The sequence below is a fragment of the Colletotrichum truncatum genome, assembly GCF_014235925.2.
Source record: "Colletotrichum truncatum strain CMES1059 chromosome Unknown Contig_0007, whole genome shotgun sequence".
NCBI classification, from domain to species: domain Eukaryota; kingdom Fungi; phylum Ascomycota; class Sordariomycetes; order Glomerellales; family Glomerellaceae; genus Colletotrichum; species Colletotrichum truncatum.
Genome location: NW_027222404.1, coordinates 2,457,122 through 2,482,538, shown reverse-complemented (window position 1 = coordinate 2,482,538; position 25,417 = coordinate 2,457,122). Strand labels below are relative to the sequence as shown.

Here is a 25,417-nt window from a genome sequence, read left to right as displayed (position 1 = left end):
GGTAAGGGTCTCTTCCTCTACGGATTTGGATACCAGACAATGGATCCCACATAATTGTCGTACGTAGCAGTAGTACCATAGTATGTAGGTAGTACGGATACCCTGCAGTCTTGATCAGGGGTTCAGGGTAAGACGAAGTTCTCTGGCCCCTACTATCCCTGTGAACTCAAAATCGACTAAGAAAAAAAAAATGCAATTCTTGTTCTTGATCTTGGTTCGTCACTGCCCACACTTAAATGTGACGTCTCTATTGCCTGCCGGATATGATCCTGGAAGTCTGCAAAGTATGCGAATGACTGTGAACATTGGATTCAAATCAATCTTCAGTCAACTACTAGTAGCGAGTCTGAGAAACGAATGGCTACTGGGCATCGTGTCATGAAGGGCCCAGCGACTCCTAAACAACTCGGCCGCACCGATCCGCCCTCGCCCTGTTGTTTGTTCATAGATCGGCGTTCGTCCTTGGCGGACCCTGGCTAAGAAGAGAAACACGGGGGCGTTGGACCTTGAGAGTGCAGACGGAGTGCAGGAGGGCGAGCAACGAAAACAAGGGTTCATCTGGTTGAACTGCGTTCTTGACCAACCCGTCGGGATCAGGTTCAACGTTCCCCGGATGTACCACGCATAGTCTTTCCGACTCCTTTTCACTTCGCTTCCCCCTACTACGCTTACTCCGCTACTCCGTACTTCGTTCCAAGACAGACGCTCCGACGTGTCCCTAACGACCTTTTCCAAGGCCAACAATCGCACCAATGTCGACGCTTGGACGTTGCGTCGGGAGTTCTTGGGCATTGCCATCCGTGTAAGTCCATTGGAGACTGCTGAGGGTAGCAACGATGGACATCTGCCCTGACAGTTCAGCCCTTGCCGCAGCTACGGCACGTCTCCGTGCCCAACCTCTTTTTAGCGCCACATCTGCCGCTCACCTCTCTTCCTCCTTCCTTCGTACATTGACGGAACTATGATGAGGAGCGGTCAGAGACAATCAACGACCCTAGTCGCTTCCGATTCTCTCCGCTTTCCTTTAGTCCCGCCGCCCTGGGGACTTGCATCAGCCTATAGAGAGATCCGGTTCTTTTCCCAGGTTACACGCAAGTAGCGGAGCTAACGATGCGGAACATCGCGTTGGCTGCTTCAGTCACGAGATCGAGTGATTCTAGATCTCCTACTCGATACCCAGGTTGCTCCCACAACGAACAACGCTTCACAATTTCTTTTTCTGTATGTTTCTATCCTGCTTGCCTTACCTGGCACAGATGGGGTTTTGCCAACAGGCATGGTTGCACCAAAACGAATACTGAGAGGTCTGTCATCGCAGGACGTGACCTCGATGATCAACGACCAGAGACGGGGGAGTTGTTTCTGCAAGATTTCTGCTTGTCTCGGCGGAACCTGCATATCCGAACCTCCCCGACTTGTCCACCATCATCATAGACTATCGCAAGGCAGCCTATTAGCAGGACTCGCGATTGATAGCACCAGACAAGAGCCTACGCACTGCCGCAGGCCCTCAAGATCAAAACAAGCAGCCCCAGTCATTTAGTCGGCCTCACACTGCTACTTGTCAAATCCTTCGTCGCCCTGCAAGGCGGGCGGCCAACGCAGCAACGGTCGCCAAACCGGTTTGGATGCAAGAAGCCGGTGTCAAATGCCCATCTCCCGCCTGTGTCTCGTTAGGGCCCTGCCTGAAATGTGGATGGATTGCCGTATGAAGACATCCGGAACAAGGATTTCACAGCTCGACAAGGTAAGGTTGCTACGCAGGTCACCTACATATGATCGAGCGAGCTACGTGTCGAAATCAGAAGAAAATTGCGCGGCTTGGCCCTGTCTGCCACATCATCTATCGGGCCACAGTTGTCTGCTTGTATATGCCCTGCTTTGGGTCCACGTGGGGTTGTCCTTCTTCTCTGCATGCCATCGCCCGCAAGCTGCCAGCGAGCTGATGCTCATAAGCGATCGCCCTCGCATGACTTGGTAACCCACAAAGTTTAGAGACTCAGGGACGTGGAAATGTCCGAGGCGATTCCGGCTAACATCCGAGTGTCAGCAGGTCTAGTACATCCATTCAATCGACATGTTTGTTATTATGTTTCGGTGCTGACGCGGATCATGATGCCGACTTTTGGAACAAGTCCCGTAGATGACCTCACAATTTGGAACCTCAGCCTCAAATCCGCAAGGCAGGCTCACATTAGAAGAGGTGCCTGAAGGAGAACCTCGCGGAACTCGTCTACGGTATCCAATTTGAAATTGCAGCCTGGGCTCGGGCTCTATCCCTACGAGCTCCCACAGAACGCATCGTCCTTCCATGAAGATACCCAGTGAAAGACCAGCAGCAGACCGTCATGGGCAAGCTTATGATGAAGCTGCCAAGGCCAGGTTAAATTGACAAGGAAGGCAATGTGCAGCTGAAAAAAGCAAGGACCAATTCCATCGTTATCGTATCGATGGCGAAAGTCTTCGGGATGTTGACATTACCTGCAGCAAGACCCAGCCCCAGAGGCCCAACGCCATCGCCAAGGTGGAGATCAAAACAGCCCCAGAATCATCCTGCTTAATAAAGATGTATGTATGAGGCATGCGATCGCTGCAGTTTTCCAGGGTTAATTACACTCAAATCCGGTGCCGCCACGCAAGTCATTCGCAAGCGGATCAAAAGGTCAAGGCTGTATCCTGTTGGAAATCTCCGTTCCCGCTGCGGTGGGCCTCCCGCGTATGACGGACATGTCGGGCTCCAGTTGGCCGCTTCCAGGTTGCACTTGGGCTTCTATTTAGGGCTCATCCGTTCCGGTCTACCACGGACCAGTCCCAGTCGATGGCCAGAACCGCCTGACGACCTTGCAAGTCGGACAACACTATTGTGCAGGATACGAGCCGCAGAAGATCGCGGTCAAGTGCCAAAAATGACGTCCCTTGACGTCGGATTCGCGTAAAGGGTGCCGTGGCACCAAAAAGCCTCAAAGAGCCGCCATATTGGAGATGAATGAGGGAGGCGAATCTACAGGTTCTTCGCCAACTGGCAGTCGGGTATCAATAAACCCGAGGGTGTGCGATCGGCCTGAGGCCTTCGGATTGAATGTTGACCGGTGAAGGAGGGGAGTGTATACAGCATCAGCACTGTCACGACTGAATGAGGTGTCAAGAGAGTGCGAAAAAATAAGAAACAAGCTGCGATATGTCTTCTTAATGAAGATTGTAATGCGACCCAACCATTCTCTGTGTCTGTCAGAAAACCTACCGCATATCAAACTGTCAACTGGTGTCCAGGGATGAAGGCTTATGTTTGCGGAAAGAGCCCCGTGGGCGGAATTTTAGATGCCATGTGAGACGACCGACCGTCTGTTCCCCATTCCCCCAAGAATCGCCTAATCAAAAAATGACCTGGAGACGCGGGGGATTCAGTGGAGGCCGAGTTACCTCGGTACCCCACAAGCTATAGACCGGGGGCTGAGCATTGTCCTTGTCCACTACCGGACCGAGTCGGCTAGACTGCCGTCAGCGTTGTTGCGCTTCTTCTCCTGCTGCAATTGTTTTAATCTGCTCTCTACACCACATCGACGAGACAGATTGTAGAACGTTGTCTTTTTTCTTCGCGCATTCTTAGAGCCTGTTGTTTACAGATTACACAAAGATAACACATTAGAGTGCAAAGCTACCTGCCCAACGCCAAGATGCCCTTCGACACTGAGCTGACCCGACGGTTGGGTATCAAAGGTACGTCAAAAGATGAGGGAGACGGATCAGGATATACAACGCATCCACAGCGTCACCATGCGTCTGGACCACTTGGATGAGAAGCCGTTTGCGCTGACATGATTTCTTCGTTGTTGGCAGTGCCCATCGTCCAGGGAGGCATGCAGCACGTCGGCACAGCCGACCTTGCTTCAGCCGTCTCCAACGCCGGCGCCCTGGGCATCATCACCGCCCTCATCTTCCCGACACCCGAAGAACTGCGTAAGGAGATCCAGCGCTGCAGGACCCTCACGAACCGCCCCTTCGCCGTCAACATCACCCTCCTCCCCGCCCTCGTGCCCCCGGACTATGCCGCCTATGCCCAGGTCGTCATTGACGAGGGCGTCAAGATCGTCGAGACGGCCGGCAACTCGCCGGGCCCCGTCATCAAGCAGCTCAAGGCCGCCGGTGTCACCATCCTCCACAAGTGCACTACCATCCGCCATGCGCAGAGCGCCGTGAAGCTGGGCGTCGACTTCCTCAGCATCGACGGCTTCGAGTGCGCCGGCCACGTCGGCGAGTCGGACATCACCAACTTCATCCTGCTCTCTCGCGCGAGGCAGTCGCTCAAGGTACCCTTCATCGCTAGCGGTGGTTTCGCCGATGGCCAGGGCCTCGCGGCGGCGCTGTGTCTGGGCGCTTGCGGCATCAACATGGGCACGCGCTTCATGTGCACGCTCGAGGCGCCGATACACCACAAGATTAAAGAGGAGATCGTCAAGGCTCAAGAGACGGACACGGCGCTTCTTCTCAGAAGATGGAGGAACACGACGCGATTGTACCGAAACAAGGTTACCGAGGAGGCGCTCAAGGTTGAGCTGGAGAGCACCTCGGGCGAGTTCTCCGAGATTGCGCCTCTGGTTAGTGGAAAGCGCGGGAAGGAGGTATTCATCACGGGTGATCCGGACTACGGCGTGAGTAATATCCGCATTCGCATTCGAGGAGCATCATTACGGCCTTGCTAACATTTGAAAAACAGGTCTGGACAGCTGGTCAGGTCATTGGTTTGATCCACGATATCCCTTCAGTTAAGGACCTTGTGCCCAGGATAGAGGCGGAGGCGGAGGCGGCGTTGAAGGAAAGGCTATCGCTTATCAAGCCATCGGCGAAGCTGTAGAGGTTGCTTGTGATTATGAGGTAGAAATATGTAGAACGATGTCCTGTATTATGCTCATGATAATTCTGGAACTTGACCACGTCATTGTTCTTCTTTTTTTCTCCTTTCTTCTAGATATTTTAACTTTTCGCAGTAAACCTTCCTCGACGATTCAAGAACGATACGCAACTGAATCTCTTCCATTAAATATTTTGATATGGTCAAGTCTGCCCTTTCTGGTACCTCGACGGCTACATTGGCAGACTCGAGCTCATCCTATTGGTGGTTTTCATATGATTGACTCGCGGTGCATCTTCACATGGAAATTTGTGAAAAAAAAAGAAAAAAAAAAAGGAAGAACACGGGGTAACCCCATACACGGGTCTGACAATTCTTCAAGCCAAGCAAACACGTGTTCCACTTTTTGGAAGACAAAGCACTTTGTCCATGGTTTTGAATTACATCTTGGAGCTTCAGTGCAGCCCCAGCTCATTCTTAGGATTTGACTAATCACCTTTCTCTGTTATTATAATCAACACCCAAAGTATGGGTAAACTCAAGATCTCGTGGGGAATGTCAGACCTCACGGTGAGAGGGTCTCGTGACGAATAGAAAAGAATAAAACAGGCGAATTGAACATCAGCTGCAGATGCTTGTGACGCAAACCCATTGACATTTGGGGGCGCTGCCAGTGTCTCGGCAGAGTGTTCCTTCAGCGAAACCAGCTGACGGATCCAATGACGGTCTCGCTACAGTTGACGCTGCTGCTTCCCCCGCAACAAAACCGGCGGCGGGCGGCCCTGGCAGGACGTACCATGTACGGGGGAGGCGGAGGCAAAGCGTGGAGCTCTGCAGCAACCAGCCCAGCAGAAACAGTGGACAGTGGCATGTGAAAGCTTGCTAGCGCGGGCGGGTCTCCCAAGTTTCGCACCAATGCGGTGTGAGTTCTGGAATGCCTCGGCCGGACTCGAATACCCCAGCTGACATCAGCGCCCGGTTACCCCCCAGTCGCCAAAGCACCCGCTATTTCTCATGGGGGATGGACTGCACATCGCGGCTCTTTGTCAGTTTCCGTTTCTTAACATCCGAGGCTCATTTGCCATCTTAGATCCGAACCTGATCTCACTGTCCTGCCGCCTGTTGTGTTCTCTTCATATCAATACACTTATCCCTTCCACTCCTCCCGTAGGCACACTGTCAAATCTCCAACTCTTTTTGTTTTCTCTATTCTTCATATAACTCCAAAACTTTATATCTACCAAAATGGGTGGTGAGTAGCCCGTCATTGACTCTCGAAACCTGGCTTCTTGTTGCTAATCATCGCCTGTCAACAGCCCTTGAGAGATTGACTCAAATTGGCGGCCAGGTCACTGGCAACAACAAGCAGAAGATTCTCCAGAAGAACCCTGACGATGTAAGCTCTCCCGACCTCGGCATCTCCTCTCGGCCATATCTAACAGCGTGTTTCTTCCCAGGTTGTCGTCACTGCAGCCCTCCGCACTGCCTTCACAAAAGGTGGCAAGGGTGGCTTCAAGGACACCCAGGCCGCCGACCTGATGGCTGGCGCCTTCAAGGCCCTCCTCGACCGCTCCAAGATCGATCCCAGCCTCGTCGAGGATATCGCCGTCGGCACTGTCCTGGCTCCCGGTGGCGGTGCTACCGAGATGCGCGCCGCCGCCCTCGTTGCCGGCTTCCCCCAGACCACTGCCGTCCGTACCCTCAACCGCCAGTGCTCTTCCGGTCTGCAGGCCTGCGTCGACGTCATAAACCAGATCAAGACGGGCATGATCGAGATTGGTATTGGCGCTGGCGTCGAGAGCATGTCTACGCAATACGGGTATGATCTTCCCCTCCATTCCACGCCAGCACACAGCGACAGAACACTAACTTGACGCCGTCTAGCCCCGGTGCCGTCTCCGAATTCTCCGACCTCCTTGAGAACTTCCCCGAGGCCGCAAACTGCAAGGTTCCCATGGGAGTCCTCTCCGAGGACATGGCTCGTGATCTCAAGATCCCCCGCGCTAAGCAGGATGCTTTCGCCGCCTCCTCCTATGCTAAGGCTGCCAAGGCCCAGCAGGAGGGCCTCTTCGACCAGGAGATTGCCCCTCTCAAGGTCAAGTTTGAGGACCCCAAGTCTGGTGAGACCAAGGAGATTACAGTCGCCAAGGACGACGGTGTTCGCCCTGGAGTAACCGCCGAGTCCCTGGCCAAGATCAAGCCCGCCTTCGCAAAGGATGGCAGCATCCACGCCGGCAACGCCTCGCAGGTTTCCGATGGTGCTGCTGCCGTTCTCTTCATGAAGCGTTCGACTGCTGAGCGCCTTGGACAGCCCATCCTCGGCAAGTTCGTGTCGGCCGCCATCGTTGGCCTCCCGCCCCTGTTGATGGGCCAGGGTCCCGCCAAGGCCATTCCCAAGGCCAACGAGAAGGCTGGTATCGCCACTGAGGACGTTGACATTTACGAGATCAACGAGGCTTTCGCTTCACAGTGCCTGTGGAGTGCCGAGCAGCTCGGCATTCCGTTTGAGAAGGTCAACCCCAAGGGCGGCGCTATTGCCTTTGGCCACCCCCTGGGCTGCACAGGCGCGAGACAGATCTCCACGCTGCTGTACGAGCTTAAGAGGACAGGCAAGAAGATTGGCAACACATCCATGTGTATCGGTACCGGTATGGGCATGAGCGCCGTCTGGGTTGCCGAGTAATTTTAAAATCTTCCAGTGGACGGGTTATGTATTTTAGTTACAGCATTTGGGCCTGGTTGTATATCAACAGAATGGTTCTGGATTTAGGCTTAGGCGCATGATAACGATGGTCTATGACATTTGACTAGCTTGTTCTTTCGTTTCCACTCGTGCTTGCTGTATGTCGTAGCTGACTTTTCTCTTTTTCCTTCACTTCTTTACAATGAAATGGCCGGTAACGACCCACTATACGAGGCTTGCGTAGCCTAGATAACCTCCCATGGGAGAGCTAGCCATCCATTTAAAAGATGAAGCTCTCCACTCCGTACAATCTTCTTCACGACTAAAGTCAAGCTCTAGCGCGCAATGAAAAAAGTTAAAACATGCCTGTCAGACGTCCATCGACACCCACCCCAGCCGCGCGCCCGAAGGCAAGACCGCAACAGGGGACGAGATCATCACCGCTCTCTATACAGATACTCCAAATGGAGTATCCGCCCTCCTTGCGGAGAGGTCGAGAGCAACCAGAGTTCTTCACTCTAGGGCGTCGAGGATATAACTCATCAACCAGGGTGGGATCTGTGGCTCCTTTAGGGAACCAAGAGAGGGTCGAATACTATAGAAATGATTCTCCTGTTGAAAGTGGTTAACGATTCTGCTGCTGATACGCCAGCTGTGATGACGCTTGCGCGAGATCACAAGTAAGGGGGGTGGGCACATACTGAAGTATTGTCGACATGAAGAAGAAAAAGAGAAAAGTTCGAAAGCTGCGCTGGGCGGACGAGACTTTATACCTGCTCTCGAAGGGGTCCCGGCGCCTCAGGGTTTGGTGGGGCCGTCGCTGCTGTTTTTTTTTTCTTCTTCTTTTGGCCCCACCATGAGATGGGAAAGTGCAGATGAGAATTTGTGATACGGTTGGGAAGGTGGGGTCGATGGTTGAGGTAGGAACCGCTTCATGGAAGAAAAAAGGAAGAATCAATGGACAAAACTTGCTCTAGGAGAGCCATTAACTTGGACCCTAGAGTTAGAGACTGGTTTTCCAGTCAAATGGATGTCTCCATATCAGTGAGCCCTGCAAGACGCATGCCACCACTCTGCACAGAAAGGGATAATATTTTCAATTTTGGCCAGGGATGTCAACAACAAATGGTTTCGTGGTGTAGTTGGTTATCACGTCAGTCTAACACACTGAAGGTCTCCGGTTCAAGTCCGGGCGAAATCAATTCTTTTGATTTTTGGATCAGTAATACAGTTTTCCCTCTTCTCTTAAGCCATTATTTTCTCCTCTCAACTTGTGCTGTCCATGTAGCGCCGTTCTACTTGCATAATGCTTGATTATATTCCCACTGTAGATTTTACGTTAATAACACAGGTGTCAATATCATTTTGGTTATTCTTCTAGGCGCTCGACCCTTTCTGGAAGAAGAGGCCACTTAAACGATCTCTCCTGGAAGTACTTTTCTTTTCAGGTAAAGATACACAGCTAAACGTCTCCTTCCGTGACATGTTGTGATAAGCTCAAGACCTTTGGCTCTGGTCTCCTGCCGGCTTATGGCCTCACGTTCTCCTGCCAGAGTCCCTTCCACCTCTTATTCTCCGTCTCTCTCCCCAGAGACAGAAGATAATGAAGAGCAGTAGTCATACCTCAGGCTCGTTAGCTTGAATGCCCAACCCAAGTCCCAGTCTTCCCTATTCACTCTTCTCAGAAGCCCACAACTACCCACCGTCATATCCCGCAAAGCTATCCTCACTTCGGCAACCCCTCCCTGGGCGCCCCACGACGGATCTCTCGATCCGCAAGCCGACATGAGCATCATGTTGTCCAAAATTGAGTATCTCCGCATGGTGTAGTTGGTTCATCACGTTCGACTGTAATGGTTATCACCCAAGATGATCGAAAGGTCACCTGTTCGATTCAGGTTGTGGAGAACATCTTCTAAACACATTTCTTTTTTCTTTAGGCAAAGATCTTTTTTGTCCCAGTCCTTTACCTAACATCCGTAGTTCTTGACTTCTGTGTGGCGTGCTACGACTGTAGGTCCCAAAACATCGTGAACTCGACTCAACTTCCGCATCGGAAAGTGGGAATGCGACCCATTCGTGTGGGAGAAGGACCCCTGCCACAGCTTGAAGGGATCTAAGTTGATTGGCGTATAATTTTTAAGAACAAGTTTCGTCAAAGAACTCAATAGGTTTGTTCAAGTCTTTACCTCGCTGGGAGAGCGGAAAGCTTTCAGCGATTGCTGTCAATAGAACTAAGTATTATTCATACACGATTCTCAAAACCCATCTACTATTTCTTTGCTTACATCCGCCCATGTATATCTGTCAGTCAGTAAGCTTTGGCCACTACGAATCTACTTTTCAAACACTTCACCTTATCCCACCTAGGGTTAGACCAGCCTTTGTCCTAAGCAAAGCAGAAGTCCGTCGTAGAATTGTAAAGCAACCTTCACGCCCAACTCACCTCACTCGCAGCAGGTTTAACAACACCTAGCATATTGGCTCTGCAACGGCTGCTCAGGGTCGCTCGTGGTTAGTGAGGTGATTAGTAAATGCCCCCGTTAGCATGGCACGGGCAACCCCAACTTTCATGTAAAGGATTAGGCACCAGGCTGTTGACAACATCCACAAGCCGACGCATTGGGGCGGCACGCTGTCCTTCCCCAAGAAAGAGACAACAGAACGCATTATCAGATTGCTACCTATTCAACAGAACGCTGCAAAGCCATGTGGCCAAGTTAGAGAACGTAAAAATATAAGTTGGATGAACCGAAAACCATCAGGCCAATGACATGAAACCATGTACCAAACAGACTGTCTAGTATTTTTCTCCGCCTCTTACCATATGACCGGGACTCACTCATGTCGCGAGAACCACGTCCTCTATGCTTCTTCGCCACCTGTTTGCTTAACAGCAACAGGCTCCACATTGTCCTTCTTTTCTTCGACTGCAGCCTCAACCACTGTCTCACCAGCCATGTTAGCGGCCAGTGTTTTAACCTCCTCTTTGTGGGGAGTATCTGTCTCAGTGACATCCTCTACCGGTGCCTCAGTTTTAGCTTCGACTCTCTCTTCAGCTGGTTCGTTGGCGATCGACTCCTCCGCCTGGGTCGGAGCTTCTGTCTTTTGACCAACCTCAGCGGGTTCTGTTGCGACCGAGCCAACTTCCTTTTCGGTTTCTGAAGGTGCGCTCTCGGCCTCAGGCACAATCTCCTTGGTGGATTCAGGCTTTGAGTCATCATCGACCTCAAGGACGCCATTATCGCCGATGCTCCAGCATATCCTAAGAGGAGAAAATGACAATGTAGGCCCTGAGGATTTGGCCTCCGTGACAGGCGCCGGACTCTTGGCGGGAGCCCTACGTTGGGGACCACGAGCGCGTCCCTTGCGCGCGTCAGCCAGCGGTGCCTTCTCCTTCTCCTCAACCATGTCCGCAGCAGGTGGCTCCTCTTTCTTCGGAGCCTGGGGGCCAAGCTGAAGACGTTTGTTTAAATCCGACATGAAGCCAGCCTGGAGGGCTGCGATCTTACCACCAACAGGTCTGGCGGGAACGGCGGGCTTTTGTTTAGGAACCGCATCTTGCTCCTTCGAGTCAACGCCGGAAGGGAGAGTCTTAGTAGGGCGAGCAGGAATCTGCGGCTTCGGCTTGTCTGATACAGCGGGCTTTATTTTATCGTCACTAGATGTTTGTTTCGGCCTCGGTCGGTCAGGGATAGCAGGTCGTTCCGCAGCTGAGCTCGATTCTGATCCCTTCTTCTGGGGACGAGCTGGGATCTGGGGCTTGTCGGTAGAAGCCTCGTCGGTGGGTTCGGGGGTGTCGACAACAGCCTCGTGCAATAAGCTCTCCGGAGTGTCTTCCCAGACATCGCGACTAGGGAAACGGTTGGTCATGCCTGGGCGAGCTCCTTCCTCCTTAGTTTGTTGCAATGCGAGAGGGAGGGGCTTCTTCTCCTTGGTGTCCAGACCGCGAGCCTCCTGCTCAGCGAGCTCCTCTTGTTTGCGAGCAAACATGTGGGCAGGAGTTTCCGTGCGAGGCTCGGACCGACGTCGAGAGGATGGACGCTCGTTTTCTGCTGGCTCGGGTGTCGATACTTCGGCGGTGTAGTTCACACTGTCGGGCGCGTCTTCCCAGACATCCTTGCTCGGGAACTTGTGACGGGGCTTCCAATTGCTTGCCTCGGAATCGGCACTCTTGCCCTCCTTTCCCTCCTCGGGGAACAGCGGCTCGTACTCTTCAACATCCTCAAGGGGAGTGGATGCCAGCTCTGTTTGTGAGTGGTTGTTGTAAATGCTGGTGGGTCGACTAGTGGACCGGCTCGGGGCCTTCTCAATCTCAAAAGCACTGCCGGAGCGCTCAGGTGGGGGCTCGACTGCCGGGTGCAAATCATACGGGTGAACATCTTTCTCTCGTTCATCCTCCGCCAAAATAGGCGCGTTGTATTTGGACTCATGGCCAGGATCGTAAGAAACGAAGCTTCTACGGCGGTTGTGGGACTCGTCCACATGAACAGTGCCGTCTTCACTGACGGCGTTTTCCGGCGAAGAGATGGCAATGTCAGGATGAGAGTCCCGGAGGGGGCTTAAAGGAGACTTGATGCGTTGGAGCTCGGGAGACTTCGAAGGCGGGCGCGGTGATGATATGCGCGAGGTGTATTCCTCGGAGGCGTGATATCCAACCTCCTCGCTTGGAGTGCCAGCATATTCAGCGGATGTACCTGTGCGGGTTAGCCACTGCACCTTGCCTAAAAATTATTAAGAGCTTACCCATTCCAGAGCCTCGGCTATGAGTGTCGTGAACGATCTTGTTGAGCTCCGTACTGCTCATGGCATAGTCGTTCTGGCGGTCATGAAGCAGAGTGGAGCAATCTTTCTTCAAGGTATCAGGATGCTTGTCATACCAGGCCTTCTCAAACTTGTCCGTAGGAAGAGCCGAGCTGTGACCATGAAGACCGTAGCTACCCGGGGGAAGCTCGTTGAAGCCGCGCGAGCTATGCTTACGAGAGTGGTGGCGAGGAGTTCCGGACCTCAGACTCTCGGGTGCAGCACCAGAGCCAGGTGCCGGAGAAGGAGCCTGTACATCGCCGAGATTGGGGTTCATCGGCACGCGCTGGCCAATCTCTGGAATACCCTGCTCATCCTCACCAAAGACGCTCTCGGATTTTTGAGACATTTGACTGGAGCTCGCTTTCTTCCTAAGACTGCTAGGTCTCGTCTCGTCACTGCTGGGCTTGCCAATGCCAAACGAGGCCGCTCTATCCGAGTCTGTACGAGTGACAGCCTGGACTCTCTGCTTGGCGCTCTGAGCCGGCATAGTAGGCTTAGGGGCGTGAAGCTTGAGGTCTTCGGCGGCAAAGCGGGTGTGCTCGGGGGAGGAAGGGGCCCGAGGCGGAGACTTGGTCAGTTCCTCGTTAACCACATCGTACTCGTTACCCTCCTCGCCGACAGAGGGCATAGCCACGCTGCCGGGGCGGTGGATAGGTTCTGAGGATAGGAACGCATTGCCTGGAGAGGAGCGGGTAGCCTTAGGGCTCTTAGAGAATGGGCTCTCATTCAAAGGCGAGGGAGCGAAACGATCGGGGTTCGGGGAGATGGAGCGTTCGAAGCGCTTAATAGGACGGGGAGGAATATGGGGCAGGGAAGAGGTATTCGTGTTCTCCTCCTTATCCTGACTCCTAGAGGGTCTGGGAGGGATGACGGGCGGTTGTACTGAAGCGGTAGACATGATGTCTGTGTGGTTTTTTGGAATGTAGAAGACAGTGGAACGATCGCTGACGGTATAGAGAGATGTCGGAATTTGCTACGGGTGGTGGTGAGACGGCAGCGATCAAATGTGGTAACCACTCGGAGGTAGTAATGGGGCCTGGAAGACGCAGAAAGCTGCAATCAGTACGTAGTTCTGGCGGTGTATCAAAGCAGGAAACAAATCACAGCCCCTGGCCTGGCTCGCTCAGTCCGTTTATCTTGACGCCCTGTTCCCGGGTAATAAGGTGGCGGGTTGAATGCAAGATAACGGCTGGAAAGATAGGACGAGGTAAGTTGGCAAGCAAGAGGGGGCAGAAAGACGAGCACCAAAAGGTGACAAAATGAGGATTTGCTGGCAACAGCATTTTTGAGTTTTTAGCTCAATATTGTTGATAAGTGCTTTTCTGTGATAAGATGGTGTCGTATCACGATAAAGTACAGGTAAGAGGCTTGCAGCATTGCATTGCCTTGCCCTTCCTAATCTTGTGTGGTGATAGCTGGGTCCGGCTAACAACCAGGTGGGCCTGCTTTCCCTCACAGCTGGACAGGCTGCATTGGTGGTGATGGTGTGCTGACAATGCACACCAAAGTATTGGACGACCACTTTGGGGAGGAAGGGGATGGACGGGAAACCAGCCAGATCGGCGGAGCAGAGCTTACTCAGGGCGGGGGGGGGGGGACAGAAAATAGGGCAGAGAGAATGACGACTGCGCTCTTGGGAGAACCACTTACAGCTATAGGTATGTAGAGATAAGGATAAGGGGAAGTCAGGAGCTGCTAGGTTTCTTGTCTGGTGAAATTGATGTTATTGTAATAACACGTTGAATGTGACGAGCAAGAGGTAAATGTTTGCAGAATTGATTTGCAGGCTGAGTAAAGGCATTGAACAAATTTGACAATCAAAACCAGGGGGTAGGCAGGGTAGAAAGAGTTACGACGACGTCGACTTTTATATTCTGGGTTGACGAAACCAGCTGGTTCGGTGACGGTGCTGTTGCCGCCATTCAACCAGTCACGAGCTACGTATTCCCTGGGGACAGAAACAGGGATGCTCGATGCCGGTACAGAGGATAGGTAGAGGCGTGTACTTTGCTTTGCGGCAGGAAGGCGCCAGCGCTGGGCTACTGCGTGTTGCTGCAGGAGCGACGAGGTGTGTAGTGAACCGATACAGCAAGTGTGTGGTCATTGTCATACAGTGAGATTCTTCGAGGGATGCACTGTAGGCGAATGATCCAGGTTGGGGAATCCACAGTACCCCGCCATTTAGCCCACTAGTACATCATACAGCAGACGGTGGGAAGAAGGGAAGGAGGAGGGAGGTACGCAATTAACCTTGGAAGTAGGTACCTACCCTCCCAACCACCAAAACCACATACCTTTCTTTGAGCAAGAACGTGTACCTGCCGTCGGTATCTTAAACTGCCAGGGGAATCCCCTCCCCTTTCCCACGACACAAAAACTAGTTATTATGGGCTGGGGCCGACCAGACAAGAACAGTCAGCGGTCTAGCTGAGGTTAGAAGGTGTGTTCAATGCTGTTGCTATGGAATTGATATGACAGCAGCATGGAAGCTAGCTATCGATCTCCTATCTACCTTCCCGTTCATTGTCAGGTTGTTGTGCTTGACTCCTTGGGCTGTTCCCAACTAAGTAGTAGGGCAAGAAAGAAAAAATAAGATAGAGTGAGAAAGAATTTGGCCGGGAAAACTCTCGATCATCCCACCTCTGTTCATCGATCGATCGAAATGCGTTGACAACTGCGCATCCTAAGAGGCTCAATTGGGCCAGAGCACGGCAGCAAGCAACATACACTAGTCAACCAACTGTCCATCTGTCCGCTTTCAGGGGTCACAACGCAGGATCTAGAAATAGCAGCAAAAGACGGGGGACAGAGAGGGAAAAAATCCAAATCAAAAGGCACAGTAGATTTCCCTCGGCCATCAGCTGTCAGTAGTTACGCTAGGTTAACATACCAAACGTGCTCGGCGTCCCATTTGTGTGCTCGCGTCAGTGTCAAAATCTAGAATCAGAAACGAAACCCATCCCGAGTCACCTGCGTCAAGGAAATTCAGTTAGGGCGCTGGGGTGCCCTTGAGTCTTTCACCTTCATTTTCGCTTTCACAGTGTTGCCTTTGACCCCAAGCCTCCAACCGGTGAGGCGGACCTTGGCGCATCAGCCAGGCGCATCCGTCATCCCCATCTTCAGGTCTTATTCTATTCCCCTTTCCCTTTTGATATTGGGCTACCCCTCGTCTTGGGGACCGGACCGTATTATTGACTCTTCAGTCTTGACGGATACTGGACAAGCAGCCAGTTCGGCGAGACAAGACCAGTTCCAGCTTGTGCGTTCGGCATGGGCCTTTCACAGGCACTCGCTGGTCCCCCTCCACAGTGGAGAGGTCCGCCGGGTCACAGTGGACGGGAGCTCCACAGGGCGTTGCCTGGTCCAAGGTCGAGCCCGCCCACGTCCCAATCGAAACTGTCCACTGAGAAAAGTTCGAAAAGTCACCCGCTGACCATGGCCACCTCACCCTAGGACGCCAGGCCAGGGTAGTCAGCACAGGTACAGCTCTGTACCAATCTAAGTACACTTTCAAGTATCTTTTCCAGGAACCGGAAGACTCAACCGGGACGTGTACTCCCGGTACAGGGCCTCTGCCAATTGCTTTCCAAGTCTTGTACTCGATACTCACAGTGCGACGAGAATTCCCCCCAAATAGCGAGCCCCACCATCCAAACCACGAGATGCTGCAAGCTCTGCATTGAGAGCGCACCGAGCTTGCAACTGGCCAGGCCATGATGTCTCGTCCGTTTGAATCTCGATACAACAGAATTAATCCTACACGAAGTATGCACGCAAGAGCCGTTTTGCACACCCCTGCTACTCTGCAACCGCAACCTACCTTTGGGGCTTCGTGATTGCTGCTACGGTCCTTTTTCCTTGTCCAACCAGGTGCTTGCTCTGTAGTGTACTCGTTCTTCACCGCATCAACCGGTAACAAGAGGTCCATTTAATTGAATTTTCCCGTCCCCCGGGTTGCAACTGCGGGCGCCGTTGATTCCGGGCTCTTCACCTGCATCCGCGATAGTCCAGACAGCACTGCCTCTCGGACTTCTATATCTGGCAGCTTGTGAGCATTCTTCAACGGGCGCCTGAGCGCTTGCGGGCAGCGAGGAGGCATTTTCGAGGCGGCATTTTCCATCACTCTAGAACACTTTGGGCCTACGAATGCTTTACTGTCCCGGGCAATCTCACCTGACTGTCCATGCATTGGCTTTTTCTCAAGTGACAATCATCAGCTTTGGATAGGGGGTGTCCCAACAGTATCGGATGAGTGGCTGTCACTGTCTTGGCTCCCTCCCACCGTACCGTACGCAACCAACAGGCCACCGTTTAGTAGCAACTTCCGTCATTAAGTGCCTGACTGACAGCATTCCTGTGGAGGCTTCAATCACAAGCAGCTGTGGACAGATTCAAGCTCCGTTGCCTCCGCAAACCGTCAACTAGAGACGGGAGAAGCACCACAAGCCCCGTTCTTTAACGATCGACCCATGGCCGCCCCTGGAATTGATCCAGTAGCCGTCATGCTTTCAGATGAGAACAGTTACTTAAACAGCAAGCGAAGGAAGGAAAAAAAAAAAAAGATGAAAACCGCTTGAATTCCTACAAATTGCACATTGAAAGATCATATCAAATTCAAAGTGTCCTCTTTGATTTAGAATGCCTCCCAAGTGTGCCCTTGCCGCTCTCCCCCAAGACTGTTGTTTTTGTTTCATCATCCCACAAGACCCCTGTGGGGGTGAAAACGGGGAACAATCGTCACCATCCGTAAGAGAAGTGAGTGGACCAGTATCTCCGTTCTACTGTCACACAGTCCACTGTGTGTAGGCGATTGCTGGAGCAGGCCAGAGCTTTCCAGTTTTTCTCTGTCGTCCACCCCTCGGCGTTGTGGCTAATGACGCCATAACTCTTCTTCTCGTGCCAGACCAGCCGACAACTCGCAGTTCCTGAAAATGACAGTATTGCCCATACTATTATGAGAGACACGGTTTTGAACCCTCGATGCATATTGGAGAGGCCGGAAGTCATTTCATTGTCAATTTCCGTTTGTCATGAGCAACGGTGAGGTTTTTCTCGATGGCTAATGCCACATCACAGACCTCTTTAACCAGTGTGTGCTCCCTCATCACACGCTCGGTTATAGGCCTCCCAACGTCAAAAGTGGATATCTCGATCTAAATCCACAGGTGCGAGCCGCCTTCTAGAAAAACAGATCCCCCACGGAAGCTGACGGGCGTTTACGTCAATATCCGGGGTTTCACAGGGTTTGAAGAATGATCCTCGAGGTATGTAGAACACCCTCATGTGGATGTTGACGCAGGACAGAACCAGGGGAACTCTCTTGTTCCCCCTCACACCAGGCGGTTGACCTGCTTCTTGGCGCAAACTGGGATGCGACCTTCAGCTGTGGTTGATTCTAGTTGATCACGAGCTTCGTGTGACAACAACGCATGATCTCTTTACACATCGCATCGGCACGGCGGCTTCCACGCTTTTGGTATATCTATTGAGCTAGCTTGCCCCCAACCTCCCCCACCTTCTGGGTGTGTTTCTCGATCCTACAACCGCACTAAGCGTATAGCTCTAGTACAGCTATGCCAACTTCAGAAGCTCACGACTTACACACACCCACACACCACTTACTACCGCGGACCGGAATGCACGGCTCTTCCAGACAAGCTCCGAGGGATATCATCCTTCAATTTCAATATTAGTTCATCATGGCACGGAGAGCATCGAAAGAAATAAGAAAAGAAAAAAACTGGCGGCAACGCTCAGCCAACTGTAGCGCTGCGTTACTCTCCCATCATAGTAGCGCAGGAAATGCTTCAAAACAGTAAATTTCAGTGCAGTGAACAAAGTTATCATGACTCTTGGAGCTTTCTAAGAACCAAAGCGCAACCGAGATTGAACACACAAAGCCTGAGCTCGTTCCGGGACGCCGAGTTCCTTTCCGACTATGCCGACCGTGGCATATCAAAATCACATTCCTCATCTCTTTCCGCCTCTGCCATCTCCCCACACCATCTGTGTGGCGCAAATGCGACCAACCCATAAGCTTCCTACACGTTTTTGTTCTGTACAATCGTTGACTCGTACATCTCCGCTCTCTTTTCATTGTGCTCCCAGGCACCGGATATCATTGTTGACGTTGCTTCTGTCCATCTTCATCCAGCGTGAGACTATTCTACCAATCGACGCCTGTTTGGTGTCGGTGTGTAAAGCATCAGATCCTGCGTTAGACAATCATCTGGGCAACACCCTGGCCACCAAGGGTCTTGCTGCCGACGAAGGCCTGGCCCTTGATGCCGGCAAGCAGGTAGCAGATGGCGGTCAAGGAAAGGAAGACACCAGCGGCGATCAAGCTGGTGGTGTTGATGATAGTGCTGAGGAACTGGATGACGGCCATGATAGCGTAGGCGCCAGCACGCATGTAGTTGGTCGAAATCTTGCGGATAAGGCCATCGAAGGTGGACGAGGTAGGGCAGATACGGAGCAACAGGGGGATCTCAATAAAGAGGATGACCAAAGAAGACGCGCTAGAAGCGAAACTTGTTAGAGGGAGCTCCAAAGAGGCTGGGATAACGGTGACGAGGGAAGCTTACATGGCGAGGGCGCAAAAGATGATAATCAGAAGGTGGATGGTGAAGATGTTGGCAATGCCAAGTGCTAAGCACAGGATCATGGAGAGTACACCAAGCCTGCATCGATCGCGTCAGCGGTGATTCTTCTGTGGGTGTTATCTGCAAGAAAGCTCGATGCTCGGCGAAGGTGTTACAAGCCGTCGCAAATTGCTACTCCGGTTTGTCCGAAATGGCATTGGCCGTTCATTCAAGGATTGTTCGGTCGAAAAGAATAGTGTGCGCGGCGCAAAGGAATGATCGGGAGGGAACTCTTACCATTGTCCGTAAATGCCTGCAATGATGGTCAGCAACAAGAACAGCTTGCGACGAATGATTTATGAGGTTGAAACGTACTGAAGTTGCGAGTCGCAAACTCCTCCTTGAGCGTCATCTTGACTGATGGGTTTGTTGGGGTGGTGGTTTATGCGGTTTTTCAGTAGGCGTACGTGGACTCTCGGAGCTGTCTACAGGTGGAGATGGTCCGAATTGCAGCTCACGACAGGTTGACGGGACGGAGATCGACAAGCTTGCAACGGGGGTCCGTGTTCAGTAATGGTTGATGGATAGATATGATGCTATCGATTTCTTGTTGCAGAAAAAGGACGGGCTCGATCGGTTTTGGTGGCGATGATGGGTATCGACGACGAAGCTTCCAGCCACAAAAAAAAGGTGAGGTGTTGTTGTCAGCTATTTTGGGGAAAGGCGACAAGACAAGAGAGTCGTCGTACGTAGCCTCTTTTCCGAATTTGAGGCTTGGAACTGGGGGGTGGGTTTGAGTTTCGACCAGTCAAATTGCTCTGTGTGCAAAGGGTACGGCGTAAGCTGCGGCGGGCGGATTTGGGGGGACTTGGAAAGGGTGCAGAGAGATGCAGGCAAAGTGGCTCCACCGTTTTGACCCGGCAGCCGAAGGGTCCAGTGCAGTGGTCTGGGTAACTTGAGATCCAAGGGCGAGGGCAGCGATGTGATTGAAGGCTGCCTTCTTCCACTCACTCTCCTCCCTTGGTTCACAGCCCTTTTGTTTCTGGCGACCGTACCTTCTGCGGTTTTTTGTTTTTTTTTCAAGAGTGTGTCAAATGTTTCTTCCTTGAAAGGCACTGGTCAAGTCTGCCTGCCTCCCTTTTTTCTCGTCCCGTGTCTTCAGGTGTGTGCCCTGTGCTCTTCTCGATTAGAAAGACACTTCGCCTTAAAGAGGAGAGTACACAGATAGATATGCAGGGAGTCTCAGTCCAATCCCCTGGGCGTTTCGCAGGCTATGACCCTTGAACCGGGGCAAAGATGGGATTGTGTAAGAGGTTTATGAAACGACGTCCTGACACTCTCCGAGCCCGGGCCAAGCACGGTCGATCTTTCTTGTTCCCTTTTTGTTCTTGTTTAATTCGTAAATTGAATTGGATTGATTGATTGATTAAAATTGTTGGCTTACGGATTTCATCGGGTTCAAGTTTGCTGTGTTGTTGTTACTGCAATAGATAGGTTGCTCGGCGTAGGAAAGACACCCCTGTCAAGCAATAAATGAATGGATGAGGTACTTCACGAGTGTGTCTGTCCAGTTGTCTGTTGATGAGCAACTGGAAAGGTTCTGAAGAGAGTTACGAGCGATTCATTGACGTCGCCACTAGTCAATCCGGTTCCTGAAATTGGCGACTTTATACTTGAGACTTCAGGCAGCATCGTTCTCCTGCAATGCCGGTTCGGCGAGGGATACACGCGGCCGGTGGTAAGGGTCTTACGTGGACATTTCTTCAAAAGCCTCTGCGGGACGACGAAATGCACAGCCATCTAGCTGGGCCTGACTCTTACTCGGATGCCTAAGGCTTTTGTGGTCATCTCTTGGACATATGCTTTTCTTTCTTGTATCGTTCCTACTAGCGCTTAACCCACCGACGGCTTTTTCATCATGTCCGGCTTGGGCCGAGGGCTCCGGATTAGCAATGACGAGCCGGGAACCCGAGTGCCCCTCCCGCATCCGGGGAACAGGGCCAAGGCATCGGGTGTCTTAGTCCAGGAGCCGCTGAGATCGGACGGGGCTTCCGTACGGAAACTTTTGTCCGTTTCGCTTCTCTCTTACTCGCCGCTCGCACCGTATTCGCCTGGCGAAGGTGTCCTAATCAACAGAGAATTGTGTAGAAGTCCACGGGGCCCGGAGATATCCTGTAGCGGCTCAAGTGTGGAGATCAATGGGCGTCAGTCAGCACCAACTTTGGAATCAGATCTACTCTAGGTGACCTAGGGTTTACTCGTGATTACATCATTCATCCTAGGCTCGAACCCATCACGAGTACCAAATTCTTTCGTTCAGTCGCGGGTGGGCCGGTACGTTGCGTCGACGTATGGCAGTAAATACTCAATTTGACCGCCAAGCGCCTCTATTCAACTTTAGTCGTATCATAGAGTATTACCTCCGGCCGCAGCGGTTTAACCCCGAGTCAGAAGGAAAAGGGAACAACCCCGCTCCAAGCTAAATGATCACCCACATCGTCCTCGTTGAATTCAACTGATAACCGCTCGCATCCTCCGTACATCATCACAACTTCGCCTATTGAAAAGTTCTCATTGTCATATTTTGGTATTCCGCTATGGTGTTGACAGTTCTCACCGATGACCAGATCAAGGCCATCTTGGCCGATCTGACGGCTGATGAGTTTGAAGGCTTTAGAAGAATTCTCTCGCAGGCTCTTCACGAGTATTCAACAAACACCCACAACATTGAGGATGGCACCTACCACCAACCTGATCGCCTCAAGACGGAAAACCTCAAGACCGGCGCTACGACACTGTATATGCCATCAATCGGGCCTCAGGGCATGGGATGCAAAGGTTTGACTTACACCTCACTTGGCGCCCAGAAATCGCTTACACATCTTTTGCAGTCGTGACCCTCAGTTCTGGAAAAGCATCTGAGGACCCCTCAAAGCAGCGCATCCAACCAACCGGCGCCGTAACACTTCTTTCACCAGAAGGCCAGCCCATCGGCTTCCTTCACGCAAAGACTCTTACAGCCTTCCGCACCGCTCTCTCCTCAACTTGCCTCCTCGCCCGTCGGGGTCAGGTTAAGACGGTAACCTGTTTCGGCGTCGGCCTCCAAGCCTACTGGCACGTCCGACTGGCGCTTTTGATCCGTGGCTCGACCATCAAGCAGGTTAACATAATCAATCGCCGTTTTTCAGACCAGGCGCGCGTGTTCCTTAAGCAGTTTTACCATGTGCCGGCGCACATCAAGGAACGCGAAGGTTGGGCTGACACGTCTTTCAGCATCTTGACGCCTGGATATGGCGAATTCCGGAGATTGCAACGGGAACAGATTCGGGATGCGGATGTGGTGTACTGCTGCACACCCTCAACCGAGGACCTCTTTGAGGCGGAGGTGCTGACAAGTCATGAGGGTAGAAGGAAAGGAAGACTGATTGCGGCCATTGGCAGTTATACGCCGCAAATGAGAGAGTTGCCCGAAGGGCTACTTCTACAGGCCACCAAGCATGAGAAGCCGCATTGGCATTTTCATAAGCATGCGCCTGAGGGTGGCGTGGTCGTTGTCGACACCCTAGACGGGGCGTTGAAGGAGGCGGGAGAAATCATTTCGGCAGGGCTGCAGCCGACGCAGCTTGTTGAGTGAGTATCAATCGGACTCCGGCACGTGGAAGGCAAACTGTTGACGGATTTTATAGACTTGGCGAGCTGATTATGCTCCGCCGCATGCGCGAAGAAGCAGAAGAGGCGGAGGCGGGAGCGGAGACCGAAGGCGATACGGCAAGTATTGCACCTTCGGAGCTCGACAAGCTCGACTTTTCTGGCACACCATCCATCAAATCCGCTTTCGCCAATTCAGATCGTGACTCACGGTCTTCTATCAGCAAGGACTCCACTAACAGCAGCAAGGGATCGCCACATTTGTTCCGCCGGAGTTCAAGCCAGTCTTCGAGCGAGAAGCACAAGAAAGAGGATGCGCTGGCGCGATGGCTCCGGGACGGGACGGTCATCTACAAGAGTGTTGGTTTAGGTCTAATGGATCTTGCGGTAGGCATGCACTTGGTTGAACTTGCCAAGGAGAAGGGCATCGGAACACGTGTAGAAGGATTCTAGAGAGGTGAAGATCGTAAATGTCCTTGTATAAGGATGAAGGTTGTCTTTTTTTGACTTTGTTCAAGATATCCCGATGGTTCCGCGTTACAATCAAATCCCCCCTTGCTCCATTTATACTCGCTCGAATCTGAGGATCAGACTTTCAGACATTGGCCGTGCGGTATAAGCGTCTTCTTGCTCAATGCCCATATCATCAACTATGTGCGTTGTGAAATTGGACCAAATAGCCGCCGCAATGAACTTCATCTCTGCACGTCAACACGTCAGAACCTTCTGTTTGTGAGAAATCTTACTTGAATTAACTTACCGTTCATTGCAAAGTTGGACCCAATACACATTCTTCCGCCGCTCCCAAACGCCCAGAAGTACCGGTTCATGTGCCTTCGCTGTTCCTCAGTGGTCTCCGACTCCAGCCAGCGCGTGTGGTCCCAATTCTCCGGCCAGGGGAACACTTTCTCATTGCGGTGAAGTGTGTAACCTAGGGCGGCAACCCGGACACCGCCTGGGACGTAACAACCACCAAGCTGGCAAGACGGATGAGGCGTTCGTCGCGGCTCTGGCCCCGGGATTGGTGCATGTAGACGCAAAGTCTCCATGATTATTGCATGGAGCACTGGAAGTGAATCGACTTGCTTGGGATCTGGGAGGGCAGGCAGAGAGGATCGATCTGCCGACATCCTCATGGGGGGATTCAAAGTCAGAAGCTCCTCCTTCAATTCTTGTTGCAAGCTCGGAGACTTGGACAGGTGCCAAGCAAGATACGTCAAAGCGATTCCGGCGGTTTCTTGCCCGGCCAGAACTTGGTCCAATAATTCCGATGCCATGGATAGGTCCTTTTTGAGAATGGTTGTTGAGTAGAGCAGAGATTCTTTCCCGTTAGCACGATGCTCCTTTTCTATCCCTGCTTCCAGGGCTCGGAAGACGACTGGCTCATCTACAACATCCTCCTTATCAATTTCAGTATTACTTCCATGAGTAGCCTGATAAGCTCTCTTGCATAGCTTCTCATTCCACTCTCCCAGCTCAGCATTTGCATCATCCACCCAGGCAGGATAGGGTTTCAGAATCGGTCCAAACCGCCCCAAGAATACTGTTAACCGCGGCATTTCCTGCGGCCAGAACCCATAGTTCGCACGCACGAGATACAGCTGCAGCCAGTGGTCTCTATATGCCTTTTGTCTTAAAAAATCAGTACTGTTACGGAGGCCGTACACGTAGGCTGTGATAAAGTCCATGGTCGAGGCAAGAAAGGTGGAGAATGCCTCAATGCCCTGGGGTCTAGGGCCGGCCGCTGAATTGGAGAGCAGAGGTAAGAGACGACCAAAGAGTATGGCCTGAGCCTGTGCCTTGGCAGCTGGTGAGGCGTGGATAAAAGACTTGGAGTACACGTTTGAGATCATGCGCTTACGGAGAGAGTGAGATTTCGAGCCTAAAGTTGAGAACATGCAGGGTACCCTTCAGCGAAATATCAGCAGTGATTTTACAAATTCAAGTAAAGATGCCTCCCAATCACCTACCCGTAGTTGTCAAAGATAGAATACCACTTGTCCTTCTCGAAACCGCCTTGGTATATGGTTTTAAGGGCATCGTACCCATCAACGCTCATCTCGCTAGGGCCTATTCTCACGACGGGGCCAAGCTTGAGGTGTGCTTTGTGGAGAAGCTTGTTTTGAAAGTTGTTCTTCCTTGCAAGAAGAATCCATAGTGGTGATATATGACACGACCAATGTGGTGCTGGTATCTTGGCCAAAGGCGAGAAGATGACTGGATAAAGAATGAAATAATAAACCAACCAGGCAACAAAAGCCACGGAAACGCAAGTAATTAGATTAAATCCCATTTTGGGGAAAGAACACTACAAGTCTGTAGTAGTTAAATATTGTGACTTAGTAGCCCGTCTCCAAGGTGCGACAGTTTAGTCAACTGGGGTCGTTGTAGTCACTAAAAGAAATGCAGCTATCACACAACTGGGTACCGAGACGTTATGCGATTGAAAACCAGCTCAATATCTTCTGGAACCTTCAAAGCTTATGGAGCCGAAGGTATCCTGACGGTTGCTTTGATTTTATGGCATCCAGCGGCTTGGAGTTGATCTGAGTTCAAGCCGAGGTGTCTAACAGCGGGGTCACAAGGTGCGTCTCAGGATCACGGGCCATTTTAGTGGCATGCGAGACGCCCAACGTCAATTCTAAAGTCACGGAACACCTAGGCAATATGGAACAGAAGGCGACAAAACACCACGGGAACCCTCAAGCCGTCCATTTTCGTAGTAACTGTTTGAGAAAAATTGAACTGCTTTGTTATGAGAGTAGAGAAGGGGTTGATACCCCATTAGCCGGAGTTTCGCTGGCCAGTTGCACACCTTGTAAAAGCTCGGTATGCATCTAACAGATATTG

General features: G+C 52.0%; 8 protein-coding genes across 8 annotated transcripts; 4 read left to right on the top strand and 4 right to left on the bottom strand.

Moving 5' to 3' along the window:
* Positions 1–3,674: 3,674 nt before the first annotated feature.
* On the top strand, positions 3,675–4,852 carry CTRU02_211099 (2-nitropropane dioxygenase; the record flags this gene model as incomplete). The annotated part of the gene is made up of 3 exons (XM_036720123.1): positions 3,675–3,717; positions 3,838–4,649; positions 4,715–4,852. 3 exons carry the CDS (start codon positions 3,675–3,677, stop codon positions 4,850–4,852), a joined length of 993 nt encoding a protein of 330 aa, XP_036587866.1.
* Positions 4,853–6,094: 1,242 nt separating this feature from the next.
* CTRU02_211098 (3-ketoacyl-CoA thiolase, peroxisomal 2) lies at positions 6,095–7,532 on the top strand (the record flags this gene model as incomplete). Its single annotated transcript, XM_036720122.1, has 4 exons — positions 6,095–6,101; positions 6,166–6,245; positions 6,307–6,668; positions 6,734–7,532. The coding sequence occupies 4 exons, from the start codon at positions 6,095–6,097 to the stop codon at positions 7,530–7,532; spliced, it is 1,248 nt and encodes a 415-aa protein (XP_036587865.1).
* Positions 7,533–7,894: 362 nt separating this feature from the next.
* On the top strand, positions 7,895–8,161 carry CTRU02_211097 (uncharacterized protein; the record flags this gene model as incomplete). The annotated part of the gene is made up of 1 exon (XM_036720121.1): positions 7,895–8,161. One exon carries the CDS (start codon positions 7,895–7,897, stop codon positions 8,159–8,161), a length of 267 nt encoding a protein of 88 aa, XP_036587864.1.
* A 169-nt stretch (positions 8,162–8,330) lies between these two features.
* On the bottom strand, positions 8,331–8,468 carry CTRU02_211096 (uncharacterized protein; the record flags this gene model as incomplete). Its single annotated transcript, XM_036720120.1, has 1 exon — positions 8,331–8,468. The coding sequence occupies one exon, from the start codon at positions 8,466–8,468 to the stop codon at positions 8,331–8,333; it is 138 nt and encodes a 45-aa protein (XP_036587863.1).
* A 1,929-nt stretch (positions 8,469–10,397) lies between these two features.
* On the bottom strand, positions 10,398–13,236 carry CTRU02_211095 (uncharacterized protein; the record flags this gene model as incomplete). Its single annotated transcript, XM_036720119.1, has 2 exons — positions 10,398–12,229; positions 12,279–13,236. The coding sequence occupies 2 exons, from the start codon at positions 13,234–13,236 to the stop codon at positions 10,398–10,400; spliced, it is 2,790 nt and encodes a 929-aa protein (XP_036587862.1).
* A 5,319-nt stretch (positions 13,237–18,555) lies between these two features.
* CTRU02_211094 (golgi apparatus membrane protein tvp18) lies at positions 18,556–19,331 on the bottom strand (the record flags this gene model as incomplete). Its single annotated transcript, XM_036720118.1, has 4 exons — positions 18,556–18,856; positions 18,923–19,018; positions 19,217–19,232; positions 19,295–19,331. The coding sequence occupies 4 exons, from the start codon at positions 19,329–19,331 to the stop codon at positions 18,556–18,558; spliced, it is 450 nt and encodes a 149-aa protein (XP_036587861.1).
* A 2,185-nt stretch (positions 19,332–21,516) lies between these two features.
* On the top strand, positions 21,517–23,020 carry CTRU02_211093 (uncharacterized protein; the record flags this gene model as incomplete). The annotated part of the gene is made up of 3 exons (XM_036720117.1): positions 21,517–21,757; positions 21,811–22,549; positions 22,606–23,020. The coding sequence occupies 3 exons, from the start codon at positions 21,517–21,519 to the stop codon at positions 23,018–23,020; spliced, it is 1,395 nt and encodes a 464-aa protein (XP_036587860.1).
* Positions 23,021–23,131: 111 nt separating this feature from the next.
* CTRU02_211092 (cytochrome p450) lies at positions 23,132–24,860 on the bottom strand (the record flags this gene model as incomplete). Its single annotated transcript, XM_036720116.1, has 3 exons — positions 23,132–23,268; positions 23,328–24,475; positions 24,538–24,860. 3 exons carry the CDS (start codon positions 24,858–24,860, stop codon positions 23,132–23,134), a joined length of 1,608 nt encoding a protein of 535 aa, XP_036587859.1.
* Positions 24,861–25,417: the final 557 nt, after the last annotated feature.